General features: G+C 32.5%; 1 protein-coding gene across 2 annotated transcripts in view; it reads right to left on the bottom strand.

Moving 5' to 3' along the window:
- PPP1R12A (protein phosphatase 1 regulatory subunit 12A) overlaps positions 1-27,815 on the bottom strand; it is a 176,872-nt gene that overhangs the window by 46,322 nt on the left and 102,735 nt on the right. For both annotated transcript variants that reach the window (XM_037846697.1, XM_037846698.1), the window contains exons 3-9: positions 27,109-27,227; positions 18,958-19,117; positions 14,514-14,658; positions 8,620-8,694; positions 7,874-7,962; positions 7,566-7,723; positions 3,394-3,518 (exon numbers count right to left, since the gene is read on the bottom strand). In XM_037846697.1, coding sequence (XP_037702625.1) covers positions 3,394-3,518; positions 7,566-7,723; positions 7,874-7,962; positions 8,620-8,694; positions 14,514-14,658; positions 18,958-19,117; positions 27,109-27,227 — 871 coding nt within the window. The remainder of the gene's footprint in view (positions 1-3,393; positions 3,519-7,565; positions 7,724-7,873; positions 7,963-8,619; positions 8,695-14,513; positions 14,659-18,957; positions 19,118-27,108; positions 27,228-27,815) is intronic.

Here is a 27,815-nt window from a genome sequence, read left to right as displayed (position 1 = left end):
TCCACAATTTGGCTCTATTTTTCCTGTTTTATTTTGTATATAGGTACCTTGTAATTTAATCAAACTTGATAAATGTGATTTTCTCCTGCAAAATGAGCCCACATTACCCCACTTTGCTACCATTCCTTCTCGCACTTTCAACAAACTATACGATCCATCCTCCTCTCTGCCAGTTGAAATAATACCTACTCATCCTTCAAGATCCATCTCAAATGTTCTGATCCCATTACCCCAAATCAATTACGATTTAGTCCACTTTTAAACTATTATGCTGCATTTATACACTTTGATTGAAATACATCATATATCCACCATAGCATACAGCTTTATTTCTCAAATTATTATGGTTAATTAAGTGGATTCAATCAACCAGAATTAGAAAATTCTAAATGAATTCTTACCATCCAGTAAAGAAAATATAGTTAACACTTTATTAAAATGTATATTTACATAGCAGAGTAATCTTTTTTAAGAGATCCCAACAATACTTATCGTGACTAGAGAGAGTTATATAAACCTTTGTTAGTTGGAACTTAAAATCATAAAATCAAACTGATGGTTTTATGGATAACATCTTTACAAATCGTAGGGCCTGATCTCATTGCTACAGAAATAGTTCTTTAATTTTAGCTGGAGAGTTAAGAACTTAAAGGAAGATTATTTAAAGGGAATACAACTACATCTACCTTTATTTGTAATTACCATGAGTTACAGAAACAAATTTATATATTAAGTTATGCACTGATGGAGGAAGCTAAAGAACTTAAGAGAATCTGTCTAAATATCAGATGCAAAGTAGTGAGTAGGAACTTAGTACTAGACAGAATTCTTAACTGCAAAATCCTGCAAAATACACTTAAAATTTAACATTTAGTTTAAGAAAATTTGTATGTTAGGTTTCTAAAGTTAAAGGTAAAATCTTGAAACAAACATAAAAAAACATTAAAATGCTAAATTAAATTTAAGCAAGTGAAGGAATATCAGTTCAGTATCACTGAACATAAAATAGGCTTTAAAAGCTACATAATACTGGTAAGAAGATGCTTCCACCCATTAAAAGTAATATTTCAAACTTTTAGTATATCAGGACTTCATTGTTTTTGGTAAAATTTGGTCACAACATTTTAAGAACAAAGAGTGAAGCAATAGAATCTTCAAAATAAATTATGATGCTTGATATTAAAAATCATAAAATGGAATTTCTGAATAGGCAAATTAAAGAAGCAAATGACAGTCATTAGATAAATTAATTATATAACTGAAAGTAATTTTAAATATGAATTTTTACAGCAAAGTGGTTACTACCCACTAAGCTAACTGGGTTACAGAGTATATGCTTTCCATTAAGGCAGCAGGCATAAATGAAGAAGTAAATTGCTATAAATCTGCGGCTATTCTTGAGAAAAGTAAAACTGACCACAAGAAGTCTATTGTAATTATTTGACTATAGTAGGAAAGGGATTGTTTAGCTAAATACCCAAAAGAAACAGAGCTAGTTTCTAGCCCATATATTCCTGGAGGACAGAGCTTATGGGAATTTTGATAATTCTTTAGTCCTAACAGATAATGAATCAAAAAAGCTAAAGATACAGATGCAAATTTACAACTCACAGAAGAAGTACATGGGGATTCAGAAATTAGATAAAACTTTAGTTAAACCAGCTCATGGTGATGCCTGATGTGGCATGATAATAGTCTTTAAACTTCTGCAGAGACTGCTTTGGGAGAATTTCATTATGAAGTATATTTAATTATGACCATATGAGCATGGGCTATAATTGAATTCAAGAAACCCCCAGTTCCTAGAATACTGAAATTTAAAATAACTCATTCCTATAATTTCCTTATACTTAAAACTATGTACCACTGAACTCATACATCTTTGGATCTTATGCTGTGGTGGAAGAAGATTTTAAAACTAAAAAGTTATATTATTGCTTTCTAGGGAAGAGTTTTGAAGGATGGATTAAAATAAATTCTCTAGTTTATGATTTTAAAAAGATCCACATTTTGACCACTTGGATGAAGTCCAAAGATTAGGACGACTGACAATGTGATAAAAACACTGTGAGGATTTTAAATCAGTCTTCAAAACCATGCAAACCAAATGATATCAGAGACACAACAAAATAAGAAGTCCAAAGGCAGAGAGACAATGATAACTGAACACAATGTGCAATCTCTGACTGGACCCTTGATACGAAAAAAAAAACAAACAACTAGAAAAGACATTACTAGGAGGACAACTTGGAAAATCTGCGTGTGGTCTGTATATTAGCTAACATAGATAACTGTATTGTACCAAAGTTAAATTTCTTAAGTATGATAATTTTATTATGGGAATGAAGGACAATGTCTTTGTACTTATAAGTTTTATGCTGACGTATTTAGGGGTGATGTATCATGATGTCTGCAACCAATTCTCAAATGGTTCAGAAAAAATTTTTTTTAAAGAGTGTGTATGTATATATACAGAGAGAAGGAAGTAAGTATGGTCATTAAAGATAAGTAAGAGCTGGGGAGGAGAGGCCTTTAAATGAGACCAGTAGGTAAACAAAACAAAACAAAACAAAACACCCTCAATATTTAATTTGGGTTAAAAGAAGGAAAGGTTTTGGCAAAGCAGGGAAAAGGAAAGTCTTTAAAAAGATTAACATACTAGAAAGCACTGCTTTGGTGGAAGAAAAGGAGACAAAAAAGGATAGAAAATAGAAAAAGGGAGAAGGTAAAATGGAAATAATATTTTGGGAACACTGTCACTAGCTAGGCTCTCACTCGCAACCATTACAATATTAACTTTCTTCTTCTTCTTTTTTTTTTTTTTTTAGCCAAACAAGGAAGATGCTAAGAAACTTGCTTAAGATCATAACAATCAGCAAGTGGTGGGGCCAGAAGTTGATATTTGGTTTGTTTGACCTCAGAGATCATGCTCTTACTGCCATACCATAGTTGCATGCCTAGGGCTTTAAACTCTGGGTTAGAAAATCTAGATTCTAGTTTTCTTATTGATTTGTTGTAGTAATTGTTGTGTCTAACTTACTCAATTGTGAAACTATCAACATGTTCCTCTACTTAACAGAGACACAGGATATAAAATCTAAATTTTTCAAAATAAAAGTTCAACAGAAGTGAAAACTGCCATGATCATCTGCTCTACCGTAATAGTAACATTGCAAAAAGTATAAAAAAAAAAAAAAAAGAAAGAAAGAAAAAAGAATACAACATGAGCCAGGGAAAATTTCAGTCAAATTAAAGACAGAAAAATATAATCTTATTCTAAAACCTTAAATATGTTGGGAATAAACTGCAAAAATTTAAAACTGTTTTAATGGCTTAGTTCAAATGAACTTTAACAGAATATGTATATTCTTAGCAAACATAATTTTGGCTTACCTTTTTAATAGGTGAAGTGGGTGTTGCCTGACCAGATGAAATAGTAGGTGTTGTAACAGCTACAGGAGCTGCTTGTGTGCTAGAAGTATTGGCATTAGTTACAGAAGTCATGGGTTTTGTCTTATCTATTAAAAAAACAAAGACAAAAACATTAAGAGTCAAGATTCTATGTGAGTTCAACTTCAATAGCTGGGAAAATATCATTTTTTGTTTGTGTTGGTTCAAAAAGTCTTTTTTCCCACTACTATCCCTTTCAGCAAGCGAATTTCTTAAGGAGTTTCTAGAAATGCCTCAATATGCATGTTGAAGTAAATAATTGGATAACATGAAGGACATATAACAAAGCTATGTGAATAAAAGGCACAAATAGAATGCGGCTTCTGTACTTTTACAACAAAGGTAATTTTAAAAAAATTAAGATTTAAAATTTGTATGAAGACAAAGGAAATTTTTAAAATTACAATAGCTTTGCAAGAATTTATTATTGCTGATCCAAAACTGATAGTTTTTCTCTCTTTCAGGAAATCGAGAAGTCCTTTCTATCAATATTCAGCTTATATCCTTGTCAAATGGTATGCTTAAACGTCCTGAACAGCATTCTTTCTAACATCTTAGAAAGTCTAAAGTTAACTAGGCAGAAAACAGCTAAATCAGGTTAAACCTCTTTCACACTAAATCAAGAGGATTTCCAACTAGTAATGAATGACCTAGAAAAAATATTTTTTAAAATATTAGAAATTCAATCTGATGCTAGAAAAAAATCAAAAACTGCATGTGAACATACAAATCAGATAACTTGCTAATGAGGTGAAAAGAATAATATGTTGAACTAAACCAAAGGTTAAGGCCAAACTGGTACATTTAAAAAAATCACTACAACTGCAGCTCTTCAAATAAATGGAATGTGTTAAAGTCAGTCTAAGAAGCTTTTAACTCAGTTAAATATTTCTTTTCTTTCAACAGATATTAAAACTATTCAAAACAGTTAAGTACAAATCATGTATAACCTTATTAGATCATCTTTCTAGAAAACAAATTCACTTAACTGCAGAGAATCATTCAACAAGTATGTACTGTCTCTGTATTTCAAGAACTTCTAGACATAGGGGATACAGCAGTGAATTTAAAGACAAAAATACCTTGAGTGCATGGAGCTTACATTCTAGTGGGAGAAATAAATAATAAATAATAAACAAGACAAATTAAAGCTTCTGGTTGGGTTCCTCTTTTCATCTAGACTATGAGAAGAGAAAGAACACTTTCTCTTGGTAGAATAACTGACTTGGTAAATAACTTATGAAGGCAAATCCAGCAAAACTGTTATTTCATGTCAAATAGCTTCGCTAGACAACCTTACGAAAAACAGAAAAAGAAATGGTTTAGAAATTGTCAAATCAAGTTGTAGCTCTGCAGGGAAATGGCTAATTTCTCAAGCTTGCCAAATAAAGTATGATAAAGCCTTGTTAATATTTTTAAAAAGAATGAGAGAGGGAACCATATGACATTTACATGGATTAATTATTGAGATAAAGCCAAATTTTCCTGGCACAACTAACCACTAGGAAACATGAAGAACAAAATTATTGTAGTATAATACTTCAGAGGAACATTTAAAGTTAGCTCAGGGAGAAACTGAGCAGAGGGTAAGTTAGTATGCTTAAGCCCCAAAAATGAACTGAAACAATATAATTTGATGGTAATTAGTTTCATTTGTAGAATAAGTTGCATTTAAAGAACTATCCAAAACACACAGTCCAATTTTTCTCCTTTTACATACAGGAAAATTTCGAGCAAAAGAAGTGAAGAGACATGTTGGTTAGCCGCAAGACTGATCTAAAATTTAAGTTTTTGTTTTAAACTGCTCCTCAATGCCTAACATGGAACAGTTGAGTTGTATACAAGGAGCCAATTAAGAAAAAATTAGATTAAAAAACAAAACAGAACAAAAACAAACTCCATAATCTCTGAAGGAGTTGTCCAGACTTCCAGTTCTTGAATTCTAGAAACTACTTAAGTAGTAGAGGACTTGATACACAAGTTAGGAGATCTGTCTCAGTTCTAGTCCTAGCTTCATTTACATATATACAAATAGTTTGATTTTTAATGATACACTTGACTAAAGACTGGGGGCTAAGGATATCTCCCAGGGAAGAGATCAAGTACATAAAAATAACTTTAAATACTTGTAAAAATAACTTAAATCAATTTTTAACATCAATTTAAGTATTAATGACATCATTTTACTTTTTGGTAAAATGCACAAGGGAAATAGCACAAATTTAACTGAAGTGATTATTAGGTAAGAACACATGTTGAGATTTAAATCAGTAGTTTAACGTTATACAATCATTGTATGAAAGCTAACACTTTTTTATGTTCTTAAACACTATGCATGTTCATTCTCATAAAATTTGCTCTTATAATTAGAAATATTTTAATTAGCATTGTTTAATTATAATAAATGAAATCAATTATAATATTCGATGAATACTTCTTCTTTTAGCATCCAAATTTACCCACATGACTTTCTCACCTAGACAAAAGATATGGTGATTCACCTGACCAGCAATGTAACTGCAATGAAGAAAAATGTACATCCCTAAGTGACTAGAATCTAATCATTCATGTATTTCATAAACTCTTTGTGTATTACAGAAAAACAATTTATTTGTAGGGCTAAAAGCTTTAAGAGAAAAAATCCAAAACACCTAGACAACAAAGCCATCCTATATCTGTACAACATGTTATCAGTATGTTCCCTGACATGTATTTATTTAGTAAACCTTAGCGTTTCACATTTTCTGAAATTTTTTGTGAGTAAAAATAAAATTATTTGAAAGCATTGTTGGAGACAGTTGTTTGCTGTCCCCTAAATCCTAGGGCTCCATTTGAGTTTACAATGACCATGAAACTGGTCCTGATAAAATGACTGACATTATTTCATTAATCAAAAATCTTAATGGAAATGGAATATTTTCTTCCGAAAAATTTACGTTACCTATCTTTAAAGACAGAAATATTGGTATCACATGCTGTTTAGAAGTTCTGAGTGGTTAACTGAAACAGACTAAGAAAATAATGTTATTTAATAAAAGCAGTTTGGTAAATGAAATCTATAAAAACATGCAAGCCACAGGAAAAAATGCAGGAAAGGAATATAAATCATTATATTGACTCTGTAAAGCAACTTGGTGGCATCTATGAGAACTGAAAGTGTGTGTAACCTTTGACTCAATAATTCAATTTCTAAATATATCCGCTACAGAATCTCTTATAAAGATATACAAAGAGATAAGAACACAAAGATCACTGTGCATTATTTGCAAGAAACAAAAACTGGAAATAAGGTAAATGTTCATCAGAAGGGAAATGCATATATTCAATGTAATCTATAAATTACATTACAGTTAAAGGGATAAATTATGCAGAGAAAGATACATGGATATGGACAGTTCTGAAACATAACTTAAGTGAAAAAAGCAAGTTGCAGAACAATTCTTAGAGTATGAAAATAAAAACAAAAAACAATAGTATAATTGCTATGTATTATTTACAAATGTACATATATGATGGAAAAGCATAAAAATGAAGAAGTGGAAGATTACAGAAAAAAACTCATGAAAGCGATTGCCTTTAGGAAGGAAAAAAAGGGAAGGAGACTACAGTTGATGGTTAAAGAAGACTATAACAGTACACTTTCCTGCACCTTTAAAATGTCTTGAAACAAAGCAAGCTTCTTCCACACCCACAGGAAGGTATCTTGACTCAGTCCCAACTTTCTGAAACTTTACTGTTTCTTAGGGAAGAACACAGGAGGCTGCTGGAACTGGCTTCCTGGACTTCTGGACGTCAGGGAACAGGAGGAACATTGTTGAATTGCTGGGAACCTATTCACACCCTATCTGCAACATCCTGAGGGACTCTCAGAAGCCTCTGCACTTAATTCAAATCTAAAAATACAGGTTGGCAAAATATAGAGGTGCATAACAGCCTCCATGTAATCAGAGACCAATAAGTGTATAACTATACCTAATACTCATGAAAAGGTTATTTACTGGCTTGGCAGGTATCCAAACAAGTAGCAAATTACCCTGACAAGTTTAAAATTTAAATCTTGATCTTATTTTACATATCAAAATCCAATGAAAATTCCTTTATTCTTTAACTGTTACCTGTTTCAGCTTCTGATTCTGAGTCGTCTTCCTCATCTTCTTCACTAGAACAGCTGGACTCATCTTTCTTTCCTTCTTCTTCTTCATCAACCTTTTCTTGTTCCAGAGATTCAATACGAGACGCATTTTTCTCTGGCTCGATAATCAATGTCTCTTTGCTGTGGGAGGAAAATAGCTTTCAAATAATTATAAATGCAAAAGGTCAAAAATAGATTAGTTTTTCACACATCAAAATTAAATAATCTTGTCTATGGCCATTAAGCCAATTCATTCATAATAGTAAGAAATCAACTTAACATTTTACTTACTTTTTAAAGGTCTTCTGTGACTGATTATTGTCCATATTGGCTGTTGATTCAATTAGAGGAGATTTCTTATCCCGTTTTTCACTATGGAGCTTTATACAAATTTATGCAAAGAAAATTAAGAATACCATTTTATATTATTAATTCACTAAACAGAGTATAAAATAAAAACAAAGTAGTTTTTCAAACACTAAACAAAAACAAAATAAAAAAAAAAGCACAGAAATAAAAAGTTTAAGTTTTACCTGGGAAAAAAGGGGCTTGGGTGAAGAGGAAAAATGGCCTGATACCTAAAAAGCTCCACAAAGGACTAAGTCAGAGTTCTTAGATCTCTCCTACTTGAGTTCACTGAAAGAAGTCAGGGTCTACTAAAACTTAGGATGGATGATGGTGGTTATATAACTCCTAGTTTATCTAGGCCCTGCTATTAGAAATCTGAGATTACACAGAGGCTCCAACTCCCAATAAAACTTTAAGAAGTTACAAGAACATGTTATTCTTGGGAACATATATATTACATAAGTATTCATTTTTTGAAGGAGAGGAAATAAAAATGGGGATAAGCAACACAATAGGCTACACATGAACAACATCCCTTTATTCTCTTTCATTGTCATTTAGTTTGATTGCTAGGAATAATTTAAAACCAAGATGCACAAAATATCACAAGAATATTTTAACTGTTCAAAGTTATTTATTAAGAATATTTGCTAATATAGGCAAAATTTTTATACAGTCATCAAACATACCAGATTTTGTTTCTTTTGTAACTCTTCTAAATATCCTAAAATGTCTTCATCTGCTACATCAAAGGCTGTTTGGCCCTAGGTAGGAAACATGGAGGTCGGTGGTAGTAAAAAGTCAATAAATTATAAAATAGCTTTGGAGATTCTGTATGCAGTACATAGAAAGAAAAGTTAGATAACAGTTTTTATGGTAATCATAAATGACATCATACACATGACTCTAAGACGTATGAGAAATCCATGCAAGAAAGAAGAGGCTGAAGACACCTCAGTTTTTTTTTTGTTTTTTAAAAAAACAGCTTTATTGAGCTATAATTCACATACCATAAAAATCACCACTTAAAGTATATTACCCAATGGTTTTTAATATATTCAGAGTTGTATAATCATTACCACAATTAATTTTAGAACATTTTCATCACCCTAAAGAGAAACACTGTACCCTTTAGCAGTCACCTCCCATTTTCCCCATATCCCCAGTCTGAGGCAACTAATAATCTGTAACTATCATAACATTCCATATAAATGGAATCATACAATGTGAGGTCTTTTGTGACAGGCTTTTTTCACTTAGCATGATGCTTTCAAGGTTCATGATGTTTTCATGTTGCAGCATGCATCACCTTTTTATTGCTGAATAATATTCCACTGCATGGATATACCACATTCATCAACTGGTGGATATTTGGGTTGTTTCCCTTTTGGGCCTATAATGCATAATGCTGCTATCAACACTCATGTACAAGTATTGTGTGGATATCTGTTTCCATTTTCTCTTGGAAATATACTGGAATTACTGGGTCATGTGACAACTCTATGTTCAATCTTTAGAGGTTTCTTTTGGATACCTCCGTAAGATTTAATTAAATTCCTGACAGAGTAATAACATAAAAATATAAATTTATAAACTGCTTAAAGTTCAGCCAGTCACAGTTGTGACCTAGGAAGTTTCAAAAATCAGTCTAGATGAACATATCATTCTATTTTTATTCACTGTGGAAAAGAAAATTTCAAAAAGCTGTTGACCAAACATAGTAGTGATTTTTCCTGCTGCCTGCATCAGTCCTTACAATAACTGTACTGATACAAGTTCTAGAATGTAAAACTTCATTATATATAATATATTCTCTCTTATACATTGGCCAGGAAGAAAAAATACTACTTTAAAACTAGAAAATAAATCATTCAAATTTCTTAAATAACAGTACTTCCATACCCACAACAAATGTGTAGATAATCATGACTTCTAAAATTACACTTATTCTTCTTCCATTTAGAAACAAACAAAACTACTGTTTTGACAAGTACTCAGAAAGTTACATTTTTAATCACTGTCAGACTACAAACTACCTAATATCTGAACCTAGATTTTCCCTTGTCTATTAATAAAATAAAAAAGATAGTCTGTGAAGTATATTTTAAAAATACATAAAGTACCATTTCAAGAAGGGGAGTATGTGTGTTTGAAATTTATGATTCAAAACACTTCTTATACCTGCCTTTTCTTGCTAGAAAATATTGCCAGTAGAAATTTCAGACACAATCTATCCTTCTCAATTCTGAGGATTAAAAGGCAAAAATTAATTCTTGGAGTATGAATTGCTCTGAAATAAAACAGCCAGCATAAATTTAAGGTCCCTTTTACTAGCAATACATACTAACTCAAGTTTTGCAATATCTTTGTATAATTATTCTACAATGTTACAAATGCTAAACTTTTTAAGCAAATTGTGTTCAAAATCATGTTATTATGTGGAAATAACTCATTGATTTTTAAAATATTATTTTTAAGCATTTATCAACCTTTCATGAATGAAACACCACTCCTTGAAAATTTTATTGAATTGTAATTAAGTTAAATGCAATGGGGTTATTTTAATAACCAAGGAATTTTCCTTTTTAAGAATAAGAAATTGTATCACCTTACTACCTTTCTTTTCACTTTCTCCCTTGATAAATAAGTCTACTTTGCAAACAGCAGCTGACAGAGAATAAAAACTAGAGTAAAATGTAGGCTATAAACAGAGAAATGTTTCTAATTTCAAAAAAAATCAGACCAATTAACTTAATAACTTCACCACACTCTTTAAACAAGTCTATAGCACAGTTATGAAGCTAACAATTGTGAAATTATCAACATTACTTGATTCTTTACCACCATAAAGCTACTCTGCTTCACCAAGTCCAATATGGAATATAAGTAGAGTTACTGTAGGCAAACAGGAAACAACAGAGAACACACGGCTGGGGTATGAGAAAATAAGAGAATTCTATCAATCGGGAGAACTATCTTAAAAGGAAGGAAAAAAAAAAACTTGCTTAAAATCAATTGAATACATCCATAAATTACCAGAGCCATAGTTCAAGTCTAATTCCATGGTCTCTTCATTTTCTTTCTCCACTTATTCTAACTGAATTGTGTTTTTGTTTTTTGTTTGTTTGTTTTTCCAAGTATGATCTTCCGCTTCATCTTCACAACAACCAGTGAAATAGGACAAGAATTGTTATGAATTCCACTGTACAGAAGAGGCAACCAGCTCTGAATGAAAGTTGTCCAAGGTCATGGCAGGTAATGAAAGGAAAGCAGGAGTAGAATTTAGGTCTCCAATTGATCTAGTATGTCATTTTATTTTTACAGAAAGTAAGAACATCCTTAGAAAGAATGAGAAAGAAAATTATTTGTGCCCTCTAACAGCACAAACACTTTGTTATTCATTTAAATCTTTATAATTTTAAAGGTATCAAGCTAAAAGTCTATCTGCTAATCACTGCATTAATGCATTAGAGAAAATTCTAACTAGAAAGTTAGTATTTAAGAGGGGGCAATATTTGCATACATTTCAGTAAAATAATTCTTTTAATAAATTAAGGAAGAAAAACAGTATCTTCGTATTTGAAATCTGTATCACATAACTTATAATAATGAATTAAAATGACAGCAAATGTTCTTTACTGCTGGCAAAGAAGTTAAAGAAATGAGACAAAAATCTCTAAATATTTGTTTTTAGAACATTTTCCTTACTTCCATGTAGACTCAAATTTTCTATAATATAATTTTTTGCTTTTTCTAAACACAGATTCCCCCAGATTATGTTTTCTAAAACTAAAGAATAATGTAAACTCTGATAGTAGCTTAGTAACTTTCTTTGATATCATTTTTAAAAGAACTTTAGTAAAAGTCTTCAAACTGCAAGTACTGAAGAAAGTACAAATGACTAGATAAATTCATAAGTAACATCAACAGGTAAACCTACATGATTAAGGCTAATCTGTTTTGATTGAACATGAAGTATGACATGTTATTTAAAAATATTAACAATATTATTATCACTCAGAAACAGCCAATGAAAACAAAGAGAAGAGATAGCCTAACAAAGGCAAAATTATAAAATTATTGAAATTTTAAAGATAAAAGTCATAAAATAAAATATCTTTCATTACTATTGAATTAGAATTTATCAAAAAATATTAGTTTGAGTATACCTATGACATGAGAGCCTTTAGAATGCTGTATACAAAGTGAAATTTTCATAAAAACTTAAAATCATACTTTTATAACTTGAGTTAGTATCTGAAAAATAAAGCACATCAGGAAACTAAAACTAAGAAAAAGTCGCAGAAGAATTTAGCAGAATAAAAAGAACACAATTAGTAGGACCTTAGAAAAATTACTCAACTTTTCTGATCATGTTCTCCAATCTGAAAAACTCAGACAACAACTTCCTAGGATTGCTAAAAGAATAGCATTAGACAAAACATGTGAAAAAAAAGTTGAAAAGTAAAAAGTTGTAAGGAATATGAGGCACAATTATTTTAAGACTATATAAAGATCCACTGAAATGATGGAATGAGGGGAAAAATAATATTTGGTTTAATAAACAAAGTTTAGGGTAACACAAGGAACTGATATCACAGTAATGTAAAAACAAAACGGTATAAAGCAAAATAATTTCTATGTATTCTTTCTTCCAGAGCAGAATTATGTCTAACTGTATGGCATAGAAATTAGACAAAAAAAATTTTTTTTCTCATACATAATATATATATTTTTACTAGCATACTGATTCAGCATATTTAATTTTCCATGTTTAAACTAGGAGATGATGTAACTTTTTTTTTGAAAAACCTTTCAATTAATAAGCTTTTCTCCTTTTTGGCCCTTATCTGGGGCCACTAGCCCTGACTGAACAAATTATCAGCACTGCCCAGGTGAGTGGACAAGTGGCCTTTAGGGGACACTTTAAATACTGGTCTACTGACAGGCGAAAGGAATGCAGACTCAGAGATCAGGTGGTAACAGGAGATAACTCATATATCCAGAATTTCTTCAGAAAAATCCCCAAAGCAGGGGGAATTTCTACATGGAAGGAGAGGAAATAGGAATTGTAAAGCTAAAATAAGCTAGACTTTTACTCAAAATTAGATAGTATCAACATTTATTTTTCTTCTAATGCTAATTGATTACAAAACAGAAACTGTTAGAATAAAAAATAGAAAAAGCAGATGTTGAAAGTTTTGACTAAAAATTTAGACTGAAGTGTTTTTGCATGTGTATATATGTATGTGTATGTATATATATTATGTGCAAAACTACACTTACAGATGGATCATTCTCAAAAATTTTTTACCCTAACTTTCCTGAAGACTTTCACCACTTCCGATTTTCTTACTTGCATATTTCTTATATAAAATACATTTATTAATCTGTTAATGAAATATATATTTAGGATTCTACTCCAGAAATAGCAAAGGAGGTCAGAGGGCTTCTTTATCTCTTCATATGAGCAACTAAGACATGAACTGCACTACTACCCTCAACCTTCAACGACTTATTCATGGGCAAATCTTGGGCATATGCCATGTCGTATTTACTCTCTTCCCTTTGCAGCTCTCAAATTACAAACTGCATTTACCAGAGCAACCAGCATCCACATACCACCTCATTATAATGGACACAATAGAATTAGATCACTCCATTTAACTGAAGATGAGATTATTTTAGGAATCTATGCTAAGTAGTCTACTACATCTTTCTATGAACTGTAAAATACAAGGGAAATTCTAACTTAATGGTAATTAAGATCACTCGAGGAAACATGTTTTGAACTCGCCAATAAAGATTGCTTAAATTCTTATCTACCAACGTCGAGTGGGAAAGGACAAGTAGGAATACTGGTGATACTGATGACTGACTGATGGTATTTGAAAGGCAACAGAAGAGAAAAATCTACCCTCAAAGATTCCACCCTCAATCTTTTCATGACTTTCTGAAAAACACTTGTACGACATTCACTCCCCTCCCTCTCTCTACCTAATTAGGTAATAATAAGTAGATCACTTACCTCACTAAACTTTTTCTCATCTGCAAAATTATTAGACTAAATGTCAAGTCTCTGTGGTCTTATCTGGCATAAAACTATGAGTTCTATTACCCTCACTTGCTACAAGACTCCACTATCCATGCCACTTCAGACACTACTATAAGCAATATAACAAAGCCTCTCAGCTAAGAGAACTGGACCCAACCTTCTGTATGTGTTCCAACTCACATATAAAGTGATGGTAGAAAAAATTCACACAGAAATACAAAATTTTCTTTATTTATGAATTCTTAAGACTATAATATCAATGGAAGTATCAAAATCTACTCTGTAGGTATGATAATATGATTACTGAAGAAGTACTACTTCTTTCTTTTCAGAACAAGGCCAGAAATTACCTTCACATGATAACTGAAAAAGACTTAACCATTAATTAATAAAAATCAATTAATGGTTGACAATGTCTTTGTACAGTTGATAACACATAAATACAATACATAATTTATATTGTTTTAATATTTTTGAGACAAAAACTATATTTCTAAAAGTTGAAATAAATATGTTTAAAAGGCCTACCACTTTGTTGACCATCTCCATATCACAAAGATTGTCCACTAAAATTCGACATGCTTCTTCTTTTCCCCAATGAGCTGCAGCATGAAGAGGTGTCCAGCCATCATAATCTTTAATATTAACATCATAGCCTGCCTGTATTAAAAGTCTAAAGAAATTATAATGAATTAGATACATAATTAAAATCTTGAAATGAGCAAACATGACCAATAGCTTTATACCATGCAAGCTAATCAAAATTTGCAATATATTTCATTTCTAAGTTCAAATCCCATCTCCCCTCTACAAACAAACTAGTGCAAATAAAAAGTAATTCTCAGAAAAAAATGGCAAAGAAGTTCTCTACTTGCTGTATAATAATGTGTTCAGTTTTAATTAAATTAATTCCTAATGAATATCAGTCTTATGGCTTGATACGACACTAATTTTTGTTAGTATGACTTACAATTAAAATTTTCACAGGGAAAGCCTATAATTTTTCAATGTGAGACCAAAAACTACTGCATCAATTTGTGTGTAAAACTGATTTATTGTAGGAACTATCTTCAGATGTCCTTTTTGATACATCATCTCAGGTTAAATGTGTTCTAAAAATGTCCTGGGATCAAACAAGCTTATTTTTTAGTGTTTTGTTGCTGCTGTTGTTGCCTTGCACTTCAGGAACTGGTTTGTGACAGCTTTCATGAACTTCTATGGTCTACCATAGGAGATTTTCAAAAGAAAAGGACAAATCTGTAAGAAACAAAACAATGCAAAACAAATATTCCAAGAGATCAAGTCTACTTTTCCGCAGCAGTAGAAAGCAGATATTCCAATCAACAAAGCTAGAAAACAGGAATACTTAATACAAGGCAAAGAGTTGCACAACTTAGGTTAGTATGCCCTTCTAATTGTATGCTGGCATCAATTTTTATTTTATTTAGAAAATTAAGCTCACAGAGAGCAAAAACGGATCCATAAATTGCACAGAGCACAGCCCCACACACACAGGTGAACACTAAGTACTTTACAACTCGTGAATCCAGTTGACCTTTACCTTACTTTCCAAGATGTTGAGCTTGAGAAGGGCTTCTTTTTACCTACAGGAGGTGGTAGTGATAACTAATGTATAACCCTTCATTTATTTGTTTCAAGAACTGATCCCCTATTTCCTAACAAATTCTAAAGCAGCTTTCTGATCTCGGCTCTAAAACAGAACAATCTGAAGAGTTTGTTAAAAATACAGATTCCCCAGCTCCAACCCAGTCCTACTGAATTGATCAGCGAATTAGGAGATGGGCCCTGACAATCTATGTTTTCATAAGTCCCCAATATGATTCTTGTATCACCTTCCTGTCACTTGTCTGCAGCCCAATCAACATTTAAGGGCCACTGATAAAAAGAAAAGGTTAAGAGATACAAGTCCAGAGGTGTAAGTTAAAGAAACATCTCCAGTTAACACACACATTTATCAGAAACTTTATTAAGAGAATTTATAATGGAATATAAGATAAATAAAAATAAAAATCCTTCATTAGGCAATTTGAACTATAATAATGTTAAATATCCTGAGCAACATAAGATTATAACTATTTGGAAATCTGTGTGGAGAGGGAAGAGAGAGTCAGGAAGGTAGTGTCATGCCTTGCCACCAAACACCTGGCTCTCTGTATATGCCAGGCCCTTCAAAGATACTTTAAAAAATAAGACACAGTACTTATATTTATGGAGCTTCTTAATGGAAAACAAAAGTCAAGTACCACAACAATCACTCCTCACTGACAGGTTCTGTGACAGGGATGCACAAAATGCAATGGGAGTACAGAGCTCAAAAGCATCAGAATCAAATTGAAGAGGTTTATGGTGGGGCGGGGGGGGGGGGAGGCAGCAGAAAGATAACATTTTAACTATATCTCTTCTTTGTATTTTTTCATTTTATATATATATATATATATATATATATTTTAAATAATTTATTCAAGTCACCCTTCCGTTGCTGAACTTTAGCTAACCAGTTTCCCCATTTGGCAGATAACCATATTAGTTTTAACTGTACCCTTATAGAGATTTTGCTGCACAGAATAGCAAATGCAGTTTTCTGTATTTTGTCATAAATGCAAGTAAAGCACACTTCTGTCCTTGGTTTTGACACTTAATACATCTTCGCACTCCTTCTGTATCAATATATAAGGAAATTCTTCCTTCTTTTAAAAAATGCTGAAGAGTATTACAGTGAAATTATGTACCATAATTTATTCAACCATTCTTCTATTATAAACAGTGCTGCTTGCCCATACCTTACTTCCTAAGTGAGTGAGAACATCTGTTAAAAAAAAAAAAAAATCCTAGAGGTAGAATTGCTGTGCTTAATTGTCATTTGTATTTCCACCAGTAATATAAGAACAGTGTCTTTCTCCCACACCCTTCCAGAACAGTGTATCAAATGTTTTGATCTTAATAGGAATAGATAAAAAATGGTAACAATGGTGGTCTGAAACTGTATGTACCCCAGAAAAAATGTTCTTAAATTTAACCCATTCCCTGTGGGTATTAACATCAAAAATATGACTTTCTGATGAGTTTACTTCAGTTTAGGTATGTTCTCCCTCAATCAGGATGGGTCTTGATCCTATTATTGGAGTCCTTTATAAGAGAATGAAATTCATATTGAAAGACAAAAAGAGAGAGAGACAGAGAGAGGGAGGAAGAGAGAGAGAGAGAGAGCACGCGTGCGCGAGAGAGGGTGCGTGTGTGCCACAGAAAGCAAAAAGCTGAAATGGAATCCAAAGAGAAGGATGAGGAAGAAACCAGGAGATGCTGCCCTGTGCCTTGCCACGTGACAGAAGAACCAAGGATCACTGGCACCCAACCCCAGAACGCCACGGTCTTCTGGGAGAAAGCATCGTCTTGATTTGGACACTTTCCCAACCTTCAAACCATGAGTGAATAAATTCCCATTGTTTAAGCCAAATCATTTCACAGTATTTGCATGGGTAGCCTAAGAAACTAAAACAGTAATTCATTATAGCTTTATTTGCACTTATTATGAATGAGGCTGAACTTTTTTTTTTCACATTAAGAGCCTTGAACTGAGTCAAAGAATTGAAAAGACTTTGCCAGTTGAAGAGATGTTGGATAAAGGCATCTAGACGGAGAGAAGAGCTTGCATTAAGACATCATGACAGAACTTCAAGCAGATATCTACAGCTAGAATAATGCATGCCTGAGGAGCAATTATGGCTGTTTAGCTTAAAAGAGCAGACAGAAGCCAGATAACAAAGGGTCTTATATACGAAGTTTAGGAGTTTAAAATTTATCCTGAACCACTGAGAACCTTAATGAAGGGTTTTAAGAGCCTGGATAACCTAATTATAAAGACTGCTTGGAAGTCTAGAAACCAATTTTACAGTGCAATTCAGTATTCATATATATGTATATAGAAACCAAAGTTTTCAGACACAATACTTACCTTTGCTATATGTAACACCCTTTAACATGCTTTGACATTTTCTTTCTTTCCTTCTTTAAGGCTGGTGGCAACTTGCCAGCATTCACATCTCACAACCCATTAATGGGTTCTGAAAAGTTTTAGATAAGAGGGAAACAGATGGGGGACAGGAAACTAAAAGGCAATGATTCTATTCCAGGAGAAGACTTACTTTACTGAAGTTAAGAGTAGAGCTAGAAAAGAGGAGGAAACTTGGGAATAGTTGACCCACTTAAATTTCTTTACTGTTTTTACTGAGGTTGGGGGATAACAAGAACAGGTTGATACTAGAAGCCCAAGTGAAAGAAATGCAAGAAAGGTTCTGTAGATATTACTGAAGGGCAGTCTTATTTACTTTCACATGCTATAACAAAAGTTATGCACTGAAATATTTTTTTTCACATAGCTGCAAACACAGACACTTTGCATTGCGTAAGTAAATACAAAATAAAAAAATATACATTGTGACATTAAGGAGCTTTGTTTCAAGGAAATTTGCTGATCAAGTCCAGGTTGCTTTTGGCTTGCTGTTTAATATACTAACAGTACTCTGGTTTACAGTGTTTGTGTGACAGAAAGAAAACTATTTTAGATAAATTACATATAAACAAATTAAATATTCAGTAGGAATCAAACTCTCAGAATTTGATGATATGTTTATATATGTTTATATTGTTCTTAGTCTCAGTGGTAATATTTAGTGGTTGACTGACACTTAAATTTAACTTTTTAAAAACTGCAACTGGAAGAAACAGAATAATCAAAATTCAAGAGTGAAAAAAAGAACTTTAGAAACAGAAGGAATAAAATTCAATTTAGTTTTCCCTTTTTTCCCTGAAAACAGGCATTAAATAACCCTCTTATACATGTTGTTCCAAAATAATGTTTGCAAGTATCTTAAGAAAAGCAACAATGAAGTGAAGAAAAATCAGAGTAGAAGGATGACTATGTAAAACAACAACAACAAAAAAACCAACTTACTTTAAAACTTCCGTATAGCCTTTTGCAGCTGCTACATGAAGTGCTGTACCACCAGATTTTGCATGCCGGACATCATTTATATGACCACTGTTTAGCCACTGTCTTGCATCTCTAAGCATTATCCGTTCTTCTTCCTTTCGAGCTGCTTCTATATCAACCCCTGATAAAATAAAAATAATTGTGTTTATTTTTTCTTTATAGAAAATGTTTCTTGCTATGCAGTGAAATAAAATTATCTAAAATATTTCAAATTTAAATGAAAATGCATTTTTGAAAAATGAGCTGCTCACAAGTTGGTTGATTAAAGAAAGAATATTGTGGTATTTTATATTATACTTATCTACTAATTAGTTTTTGCCCCTCAACGTCATTTTGGCTTTCTTTCTACCTTATCACCCTTTTTATTTCTTAAAATTTGAACATTTCCCAAGGTATATCCTTTGGTACACACTTTTTTTTTTCCTTTTTAATCAATCATATATGAATAAGTCTCAACTTTCTATCTACTGCTTTGACCAGTTCTCTGAACTCTAGTCTTATGTGCAAATGTTTATTGACTACTTCTACTTGGAGGTGCCATCTACATCTAAAATTTATCAGATCTTAAAACAAATCTTAACTCTATAAAGCTCCATTTCCTTTTCTAACACAGTACATTCTTCTTACTATTTGTGTTGATTTTATAATTTTAATAATAGTTATTACAGATATTCAGTCATTTAAAAGCATTTTATTAAGTACTGTGCTTGGTTGAGGTGATTAACAGTGGGAGGAATACAAAAGGAAACAGGATAATCCAGTTCCTACCTTCAAAGAGCTCAACATCTTGGGGAAAAAGTTAAAAGTTAATACAATTCCTGCTGAATGATCTCTTGTTGTCTTATGGCTTCAACTGCTGGCTATGCAATAAATGGCATATACCAGAATGCATTTACAATCTATCTTACCCAGGAAAGCTTGAGCTTATTAAAGATAGGATATTACCTTTTTATCATATATCTCCCTGTTTGGCAGAGTACCTAACACAAAGTAGAAGGGGGGTAAGTAAATGTTTATTAAATGAATGATGAATTAACAAATGAATAAAAACAACTAAATCTATATGTAAGTTTTATATGTTAGCCAAACCTTTCTCCTAAAAAATCAAGATCTATACATCTAGCTGTCTGCTCAATAGATTTTTCCACTCATTCTTTCATTCATCCAACCATCTAATATATATTGAGTTCCTACTATGTGTCAGGTATTTTATTAAGTGCTATGAGTACAGAAGTATATTTCTTATATGGCAGAAGATGGGCACATTTCTGTGAAGAAAAACAAAGCAGGCTAAAGGGACAGAGTAATGAGAGGGAGCTGTTACTTTATTAATTCAGTAAAGAACAGCCTCTTTTATAAGATAATACTACAACAGAGAAATAAAGGAAGTGAGTAAGAGCCATACTTTTATCTGGGAGAACATTCTGGGCAGAGGGGGAAGTGCTAGTAGCTTCTGAGGCAGGAGCCTGGTTGGCATATTCCTTCTATGTTTACAAGAAGGCCAGATTGTCTGTAGAGTGGTAAAGACTTTTAGCAGGTGACACAATCTACTTAAGAGGAACATTTAAGCTGATAAGAGTAGAAATAGAGATATCAATTTGCAGGCTATTGCAATAATCTAGACAAGAAATGATGGTAATTTGAACTAGGGTGGTAGCAGAGCAGGTAGTAAAGTGGTTGGATTCTGGATTTTTCAAGTCACACCAACAGAATTTGCTGGTTGTTTGAATATGGGGGGGGGCACAGAAGAAAAAGAGTTATCAAGGATGAATTAAAGGATTTTAGCCTGAGCAAATGGAAAAATTAAACTGTCATTAACTGAGATGGGGAAGATCAGTTTCAGAAATGACAAGTCTGAGGTGCCCAGTAGACATCTAGTTGGAGATATCAAGTAACCAGTTGGAAATCTGAGCCTGGGGAAGAGAAAAGAGGTCAAATTAAGGGAAATAATATAATAAAATAACATGCGATGGGTACCTCAAACTCAATACTAAAATTTTAACTCAATTTCCCCAGCCAATCTGCTTGCTGCCTGTCTTGAATTTCCTGTATCAGTTAATGGTACACCACTCACTCAGCAGCCTGGGAGTTAGCTATCCTTAACTCCTCCCTTTACCTTACCCACTTTGCTCCCTACACATGCAATTTAGTTATTGAATTTTGAGTTGCCACTTCTAGACTGTCTTCTAGATGACCTCAGTCACCATCCTGATTCATGTCTTATATCTCATACTGACTACTTCTACTACTGACCCCTTAACTCAACCAGCATCAGTTCCTTCCAATTCATATCCTGTACCACTACTATTACTACTGGGTTTTCTTTATAAAAAATGTGATCATCAAATTTTCTACATAAAATTTGTCAGTGGCTACTCACCTCTTATAAGACAAAGGTTAAGCTCCTTATTGTAGCAGAAAAAGCATTCTATAATTTGTTCTCAATGCATTTTTTTTTGCCAGACTTTTTTTTTATTATTATTCTTTTACATACACGTGTTTGAACCCATAGAAAATACACAGTATCATTTGCGTAGTTTACTTTTTTTTTTTAATTATTCACTTTATTGAGATATATTCACATACCACGCAGTCATACAAAACAAATCGTACATTTGATTGTTCACAGTACCATCTCAATGCATTTTTTTTTTTTTTTTTTTTTTTTTAAGTCAGCAGGACTTTATTACATTATAATGCAGAAAAGTTTTACAGGAACTTTCTTTTTCTTTTTCTTTTTTTTTTTTGGAAAAAGCCCAAAGCCATATCTATCATCTTTGGAGAAATCTCTATTTAAATCCTTGGCCCATTTAGGAGAAGGCCATTATGGAGAAGGAAACTTATATAAGATAAAGACTGTTTGAAATTATTACATTCTATTTACTCAACACACCAGAGTTTTTCCAGCTATGTAATATATTTAGTTGAAAAGGATTTCAAAGCAGTAGTGTAATTCCTACAAAAGCAATGAACTGATTGCAAACAGGTAACCAAACTTTTTAATAACTTAACTGAGGTATAATTTGCATATCATAAAAGTCTCTCAGTTTAAGTGTACAATTCGGTTTACTGAGTTGTGCAAACATCACCATAATCCAGTTTTAGAATCATTCCATCACCTCAATAAAATTCCTTATGCCAGTTTATAGTTAATCATCCTTCCCATCCTTGCCCCTGGCAACCACTAATCTATTTTCTGTCTTTATTAGATCTGACTCTTCCACAATTTCATAGAAATGGGATCATATAATACATGGTCTTTTGTGTCTGGCTTCTTCCACTTAGCATAATGTTTTTCAGGTTCATTCATGACATAGTATGTTGGTATTTTGCTCCTTTTTATTGCACAATTATACAATTACCATAATTTATTCATTCACCAGTTGCTGGACATTTGTGTTGTTTCCACTTTTTGGACTATTATGAATAATGCTGCTGAAAATATTCTCATGCAAGTTTTTGCATGGACATGTGTTTCCATTTCTCTTGAGTAGAAACCTAAAAGTAGAATTACTGGATTGTATGGTAAATTTATGTGTAACTTTTTAAGAAACTGACAATCTATTTTCCAAACTGGCTGTACCATTTTATATACCCACAAGCAATGTATTAGGGTTTCATTTTCTCCACATCCTCAACAACATTTGTTATTGTTTGACTTTTTGATTATAGCCATTTTAGTGTGTATGAAATGGTATCCTCTGTGGTTTTAATTTATATTTCTCTAATGACTAATGCTCTTGAGTACCATTTCATGTGCCTGTCAGCCATTTGTATATTTTCCTTTGTGAAATGCCTAGTCAAATCTCTTGCCCAGTTTTAAATTGGGTTGTCTTCTTATTATTGACTTATAATGGGTCTTTTTTTTTTTATCATCATTTTATTGAGATATATTCACATACCACGCAGTCATACAAAACAAATTGTACTTTCGATTGTTTACAGTACCATTACATAGTTGTACATTCATCACCTAAATCAATCCCTGACACCTTCATTAGCACACACACAAAAATAACAAGAATAATAATTAGAGTGAAAAAGAGCAATTGAAATAAAAAAGAACACTGGGTACCTTTGTCTGTCTGTTTCCTTCCCCTACTTTTCTACACATCCATCCATAAACTAGACAAAGTGGAGTTTGGTCCTTATGGCTTTCCCAATCCCACTATCACCCCTCATAAGCTACATTTTTATACAACTGTCTTCGAGATTCATGGGTTCTGGGTTGTAGTCAATGCATTTTTAACCTAATCTCTAGACTTTTTCCTCTGCTATTATTCAGTGTTCTAACCCTCCAGATCTCTACTTAGGTATCCAACTGCACTATGCTTCTGTGTCCTTGTGCAAGCTATTATCCTACATGGATCATGTCTTCATCTTGCTTGCTTAACAAATTACCATTTATTCTTCAAGACACAAATAAACTGTTCAATACTCAATTGAAAAAGGTAGCCCGTAATTCAAAACTATTTTTAAAACCCCAAGATTAGTTAAGTACAGATTATACTCTCATTACCACATTGAAAGAAATAAATCTCATTGTAGTAAGATTTTCCAAATAGACTTTATAAGAACACAATAACATATACTAAATATGTGTAATGAGCACAACCTATTATAATTTTTATAAAAATAAAATGCCACTTTTATAATAAAGCAATTTTACATATAAAAAAATTCCCTCCTTACAGAAAATAAAATAGGTAATAAATAACATAATCAGCCCACCTTATTTAAGATGCCTTCTAATGTTATTCATAAAGGAAATTATAAAGTTATAATTATAATACATTAAGAATAACCTTTTAACTAAATGATTTGTCTCAGACCGATCTAATTTATTTTGGTATGCTTTATTATTAACACGATTATATATTTTATACTTGTTATCTTTTTTTTACCCCATCACTATTGCCTCTACCATCTTATATATTCTGATTTTTATTGTCTTTTATTAATCCAAATTTCCTCTGAACTTGAAATAAAAAATAGCTACTTTCTACTTCTGGATTTATCCTATTTCATGCTATCTTTATCTAATTACAAAGCAATTACCCTTTTCTGCCTCCAAACTGTGCTCATATATAATTTAACAATAACAAAAAACCCCAAATTTAAAGTATATGCAAAGGGAAATTTCTAACATTTAAGAAAATTAAGTTTGAAACGAAAATTCCTCTCTCTTAAAAAAAAAATATTTAAATATTACTGACCAGTATTTACAGACCAGGCTTAGTTCATTAAATTAAAAAAAAAAAAAAAAAGGTCATTGTACTATATATCAGGATACCTGCTTTCTAATTCCAGTGCAGTGCTTAACTACATAGTAACCTTGAGAAAGCCATAACTTAGTTAGATATTAGTAGAATGAGTTAAGAACACAGATACTGAACCTAGACAGGTTAGGTCTGAATCCCCAATCCACTGCTTAGTAGCTATATTACCTTGGACAAGAAACTTAATCTGTGCTTCAACTGCTTCATTTTCGAGATGGGAATAACAGTACCTACTCCATAGGGTTGTTGTGAGGATTAAATGAATTAATAAATGCACTTAGATCAGGAGTAACTATTAAGGTGTTAAAATATCATTACAAGTTATAAAGGTCTATTATTTTGGTTCTCTTTTATGCTCTATTATCTAATTGAAATAAAATCTTATAATGCATTTAACTGGTCCTTAATCAACTTACTATAATTGAAAGGTTTTTAAACAATGAAAATAATAGATACTAAACTAAATTATGTATAATAAAGTTCCAACTATTTAGCATCTGTTGTTTAAAATCGGCCATTTACTCATTTAAAAGCAATGAGTATTAGAATGAAATGTAGCCAAATTTCTTAGGCAAGAAAAAAAATGAAATAAAACTGGAATTTGGTCAGCTAACAGACATAAAAGTTGATTTGGTCCCTAGCTAAATAAAGAAAATTGCATTAAAATACAAACCAGAAATTCTTTTAGGCACTTTTCAATCATCACTACTTCCAAAGGCAATTTACTTCAGTATTACTAGTTAATGATCAAATATATGGTCAATAAAAAATAAAATTCAATGAATGAATGAAGAGGCTACTTTGTAGGCATTAGTGCCCTCTATGATTTTTATATGGCATTCTTACAGATTAACTTTTTCCAAATAACATGCAATGCCCTTGAGAAATATAGAGATAAAGTCACAAAAAGCAATACTAATATTTACTATCTATTACTTAAACATAAACACAACTTCAAGGAACATGACATAATTAATCACAGGTATTCAACACACTGATAAGAGAAAACTTAATTAGGAGGAAAGTGTTTGCTGTACTGAAACTGTATTTAACAAGTTGAAATCCTCTGAGTAACATGGGTATTAAAAACCAGCAAGGTAATAATTTATGCAGCAGAAAATTTCAAAGTAGACATTATCGAGAAATGAATTGGCTATGTTATAAACATTCCTTTAAAATTATAGACAAAGTATTAAAAACACAGACTTAACAAAAGGAAAATAAAGACAATGTATAATATATTGTGACCGTTTATATATAAGTGTAAATAATCCCAGTTCTTTTATAAAATGAGAGAATCTTAGCAATCCTCTAGCCCAACCTCCACAAATGCAAGAAAAACTAAGTAATACAACTATAGTTCACAATCCACTGCGATATACCTTACCATCCTTCACAAGAGCCTTATAAATAGGCACGTACTACCCACAGTTATTAGCTGAGAAATACAGGTTTGAAAGGAAGCAAATGATTTACCCATGCCCCAGCTGTTTAAGTGATACAGCATATAGTGGTTCCGCCTGTGGGCTCTAGGGCCACAGAGCCAGGGTTCAAATGCTGACTCCATCTTCCAGTGGTCCCCAAGGTCTTACATGACGTGGCCCCTACTACGTCTGTGACCTCTTTTGTCTTTCCAGCCTCTTTGTTCCATCTGCTTCAATCAACTTGCTGCTTCTCTGAACATACCAGGCACCGCCATCCCTCTACCTAGAATGCTGTTTCCCCAGAGCCACATGTCTCATTCCTTCACCTCATTTACCTCTCAGCTTAAATGTCTCATCAGCGAGGCTTTAACTGGTAGCTGTGCTGGTTTGAATGTATTATGTCCCCCAGAAAAAGCCATATTCTTTGATGCAATCTTGTGGGGCAGACATATTAGTGGGGATTAAGTTGGAACATTTGGATTAGGTTGTTTGCATGGAAATGCGCCCCACCGAACTGTAGGTGATAACTGATGAGATATTTCCATGGAGGCGTGGCCCCACCCATTCAGGGTGAGCCTTGATCAGTGGAGCCATATAAATGAGCTGATAAACGGAAGGAACTGAGTGCAGCTGAGAGTGACATTTTGAAGAGGAGCTACAGCCAAGAGGGACACTTTGAAGAAAGCACAGGAGCTGCAGATGAGAGACAGTTTGAAGACGGCCATTGAAAGCAGACTCTTGCTTCAGAGAAGCTAAGAGAGGACAAATACCCCAAGTGCAAATAAGAGTGACATTTTTGAGGAACTGCAGCCTAGAGAGGAACATCCTGGAAGAAAGCCATTTTGAAACCAAAACTCAGAGAAGATGCCAGCCACGTGCCTTCCCAGCTAACAGAGGTTTTCTGGATGCCATTGGCCATCTTCCAGCGAAGGTACCTGATTGCTGATGACTTACCTTGGACACTTTATGGCCTTAAGACTGTAACTGTGTAACCAAATAAACCCTCTTTTGTAAAAGCCAATCCATTTCTGGTGTTTTTCATTCCAACAGCATTAGCAAACTACAACAGTAGCCCTATTTAAATTTACACCATGAAACATCCACTCTGGGCATTTCTCATCTCCTCTGCCTGCTTTATTTCTCTTCAAAGCTCTTATTACCATATAATTTTATGCCTGATCCTGCTGTTTATGATATTCCTTTCAACTTTAAAAATATTAAAAAGATAAGAGAGTTGAGAATCATATACCTTTTCAAATGGAATCATATGATACATACTGTTTGGATAAGCTGCCTTTTTTTCCAACTCAAATTATGACTGCCTTCAACATCAACAAGTATTTTTACTTAAAAAGACAAGTATTATATTTTAAATCCTTTTTTTTCCATTTAGGTTGCTTTTACATTACCTTGCCGATTAACTTCATTTTGAAGTAGCTCTTCCATTGCCTCCTCCTCAGCAATATCTAAAGGTGTGTCTCCTTCACTGTTGACAGCTCCTACGTGAGCTCCCTGACCAATCAAAAACCTGCAAAATCAAAAGAAGACAGTTAAGCAAAGATAATATTGAAATAAGGCTAAATGCTTAACTAATGGGGAAAGGTCCCATCTAAGAGCAGAAGTAAAACAAGGATAGAATATGTATTCCTTACATTTTAAAAACTACTTACAGTGGATTTTCTTCTCTTTTTAAAATTTAAATTTCCTAATTTTTCTATAATATAGACATACTGCTTTACTAATGCAAAAATGTTAATTCTAAATAATAATTAGAAAATCATTCATGAGGATCATTTCACACTGCTTCCTCTAAGATTTTTCATCATCTCCATATGGACTGGTTTCCTAACTAATCTTCTTGCTCCCAGACTCATCCATAAGCAATAATTCTTCACCTGAGGGTCCATGAAAAACTCATCTGATGCAGATATCTAAAAATATTGTTTATGTTCATCATGATTTTGAAATTAAAGTAGTTATTAAATCTGCCACTAGGTCTTTTTATTTAATGTATTAGTAAAGAAGCACATAAGTAACTACCATAAACATCTTCCCCCTAATATTTTCATAAGTGAATTCCAATATAATTGGTTTCCTTTGTATTTTGCATTTTATT

This window comes from Choloepus didactylus, chromosome 8, assembly GCF_015220235.1.
Source record: "Choloepus didactylus isolate mChoDid1 chromosome 8, mChoDid1.pri, whole genome shotgun sequence".
NCBI classification, from domain to species: domain Eukaryota; kingdom Metazoa; phylum Chordata; class Mammalia; order Pilosa; family Megalonychidae; genus Choloepus; species Choloepus didactylus.
The sequence above is the reverse complement of the archived record's forward strand: the minus strand, read 5'-3'. Positions and strand labels throughout refer to the sequence as shown.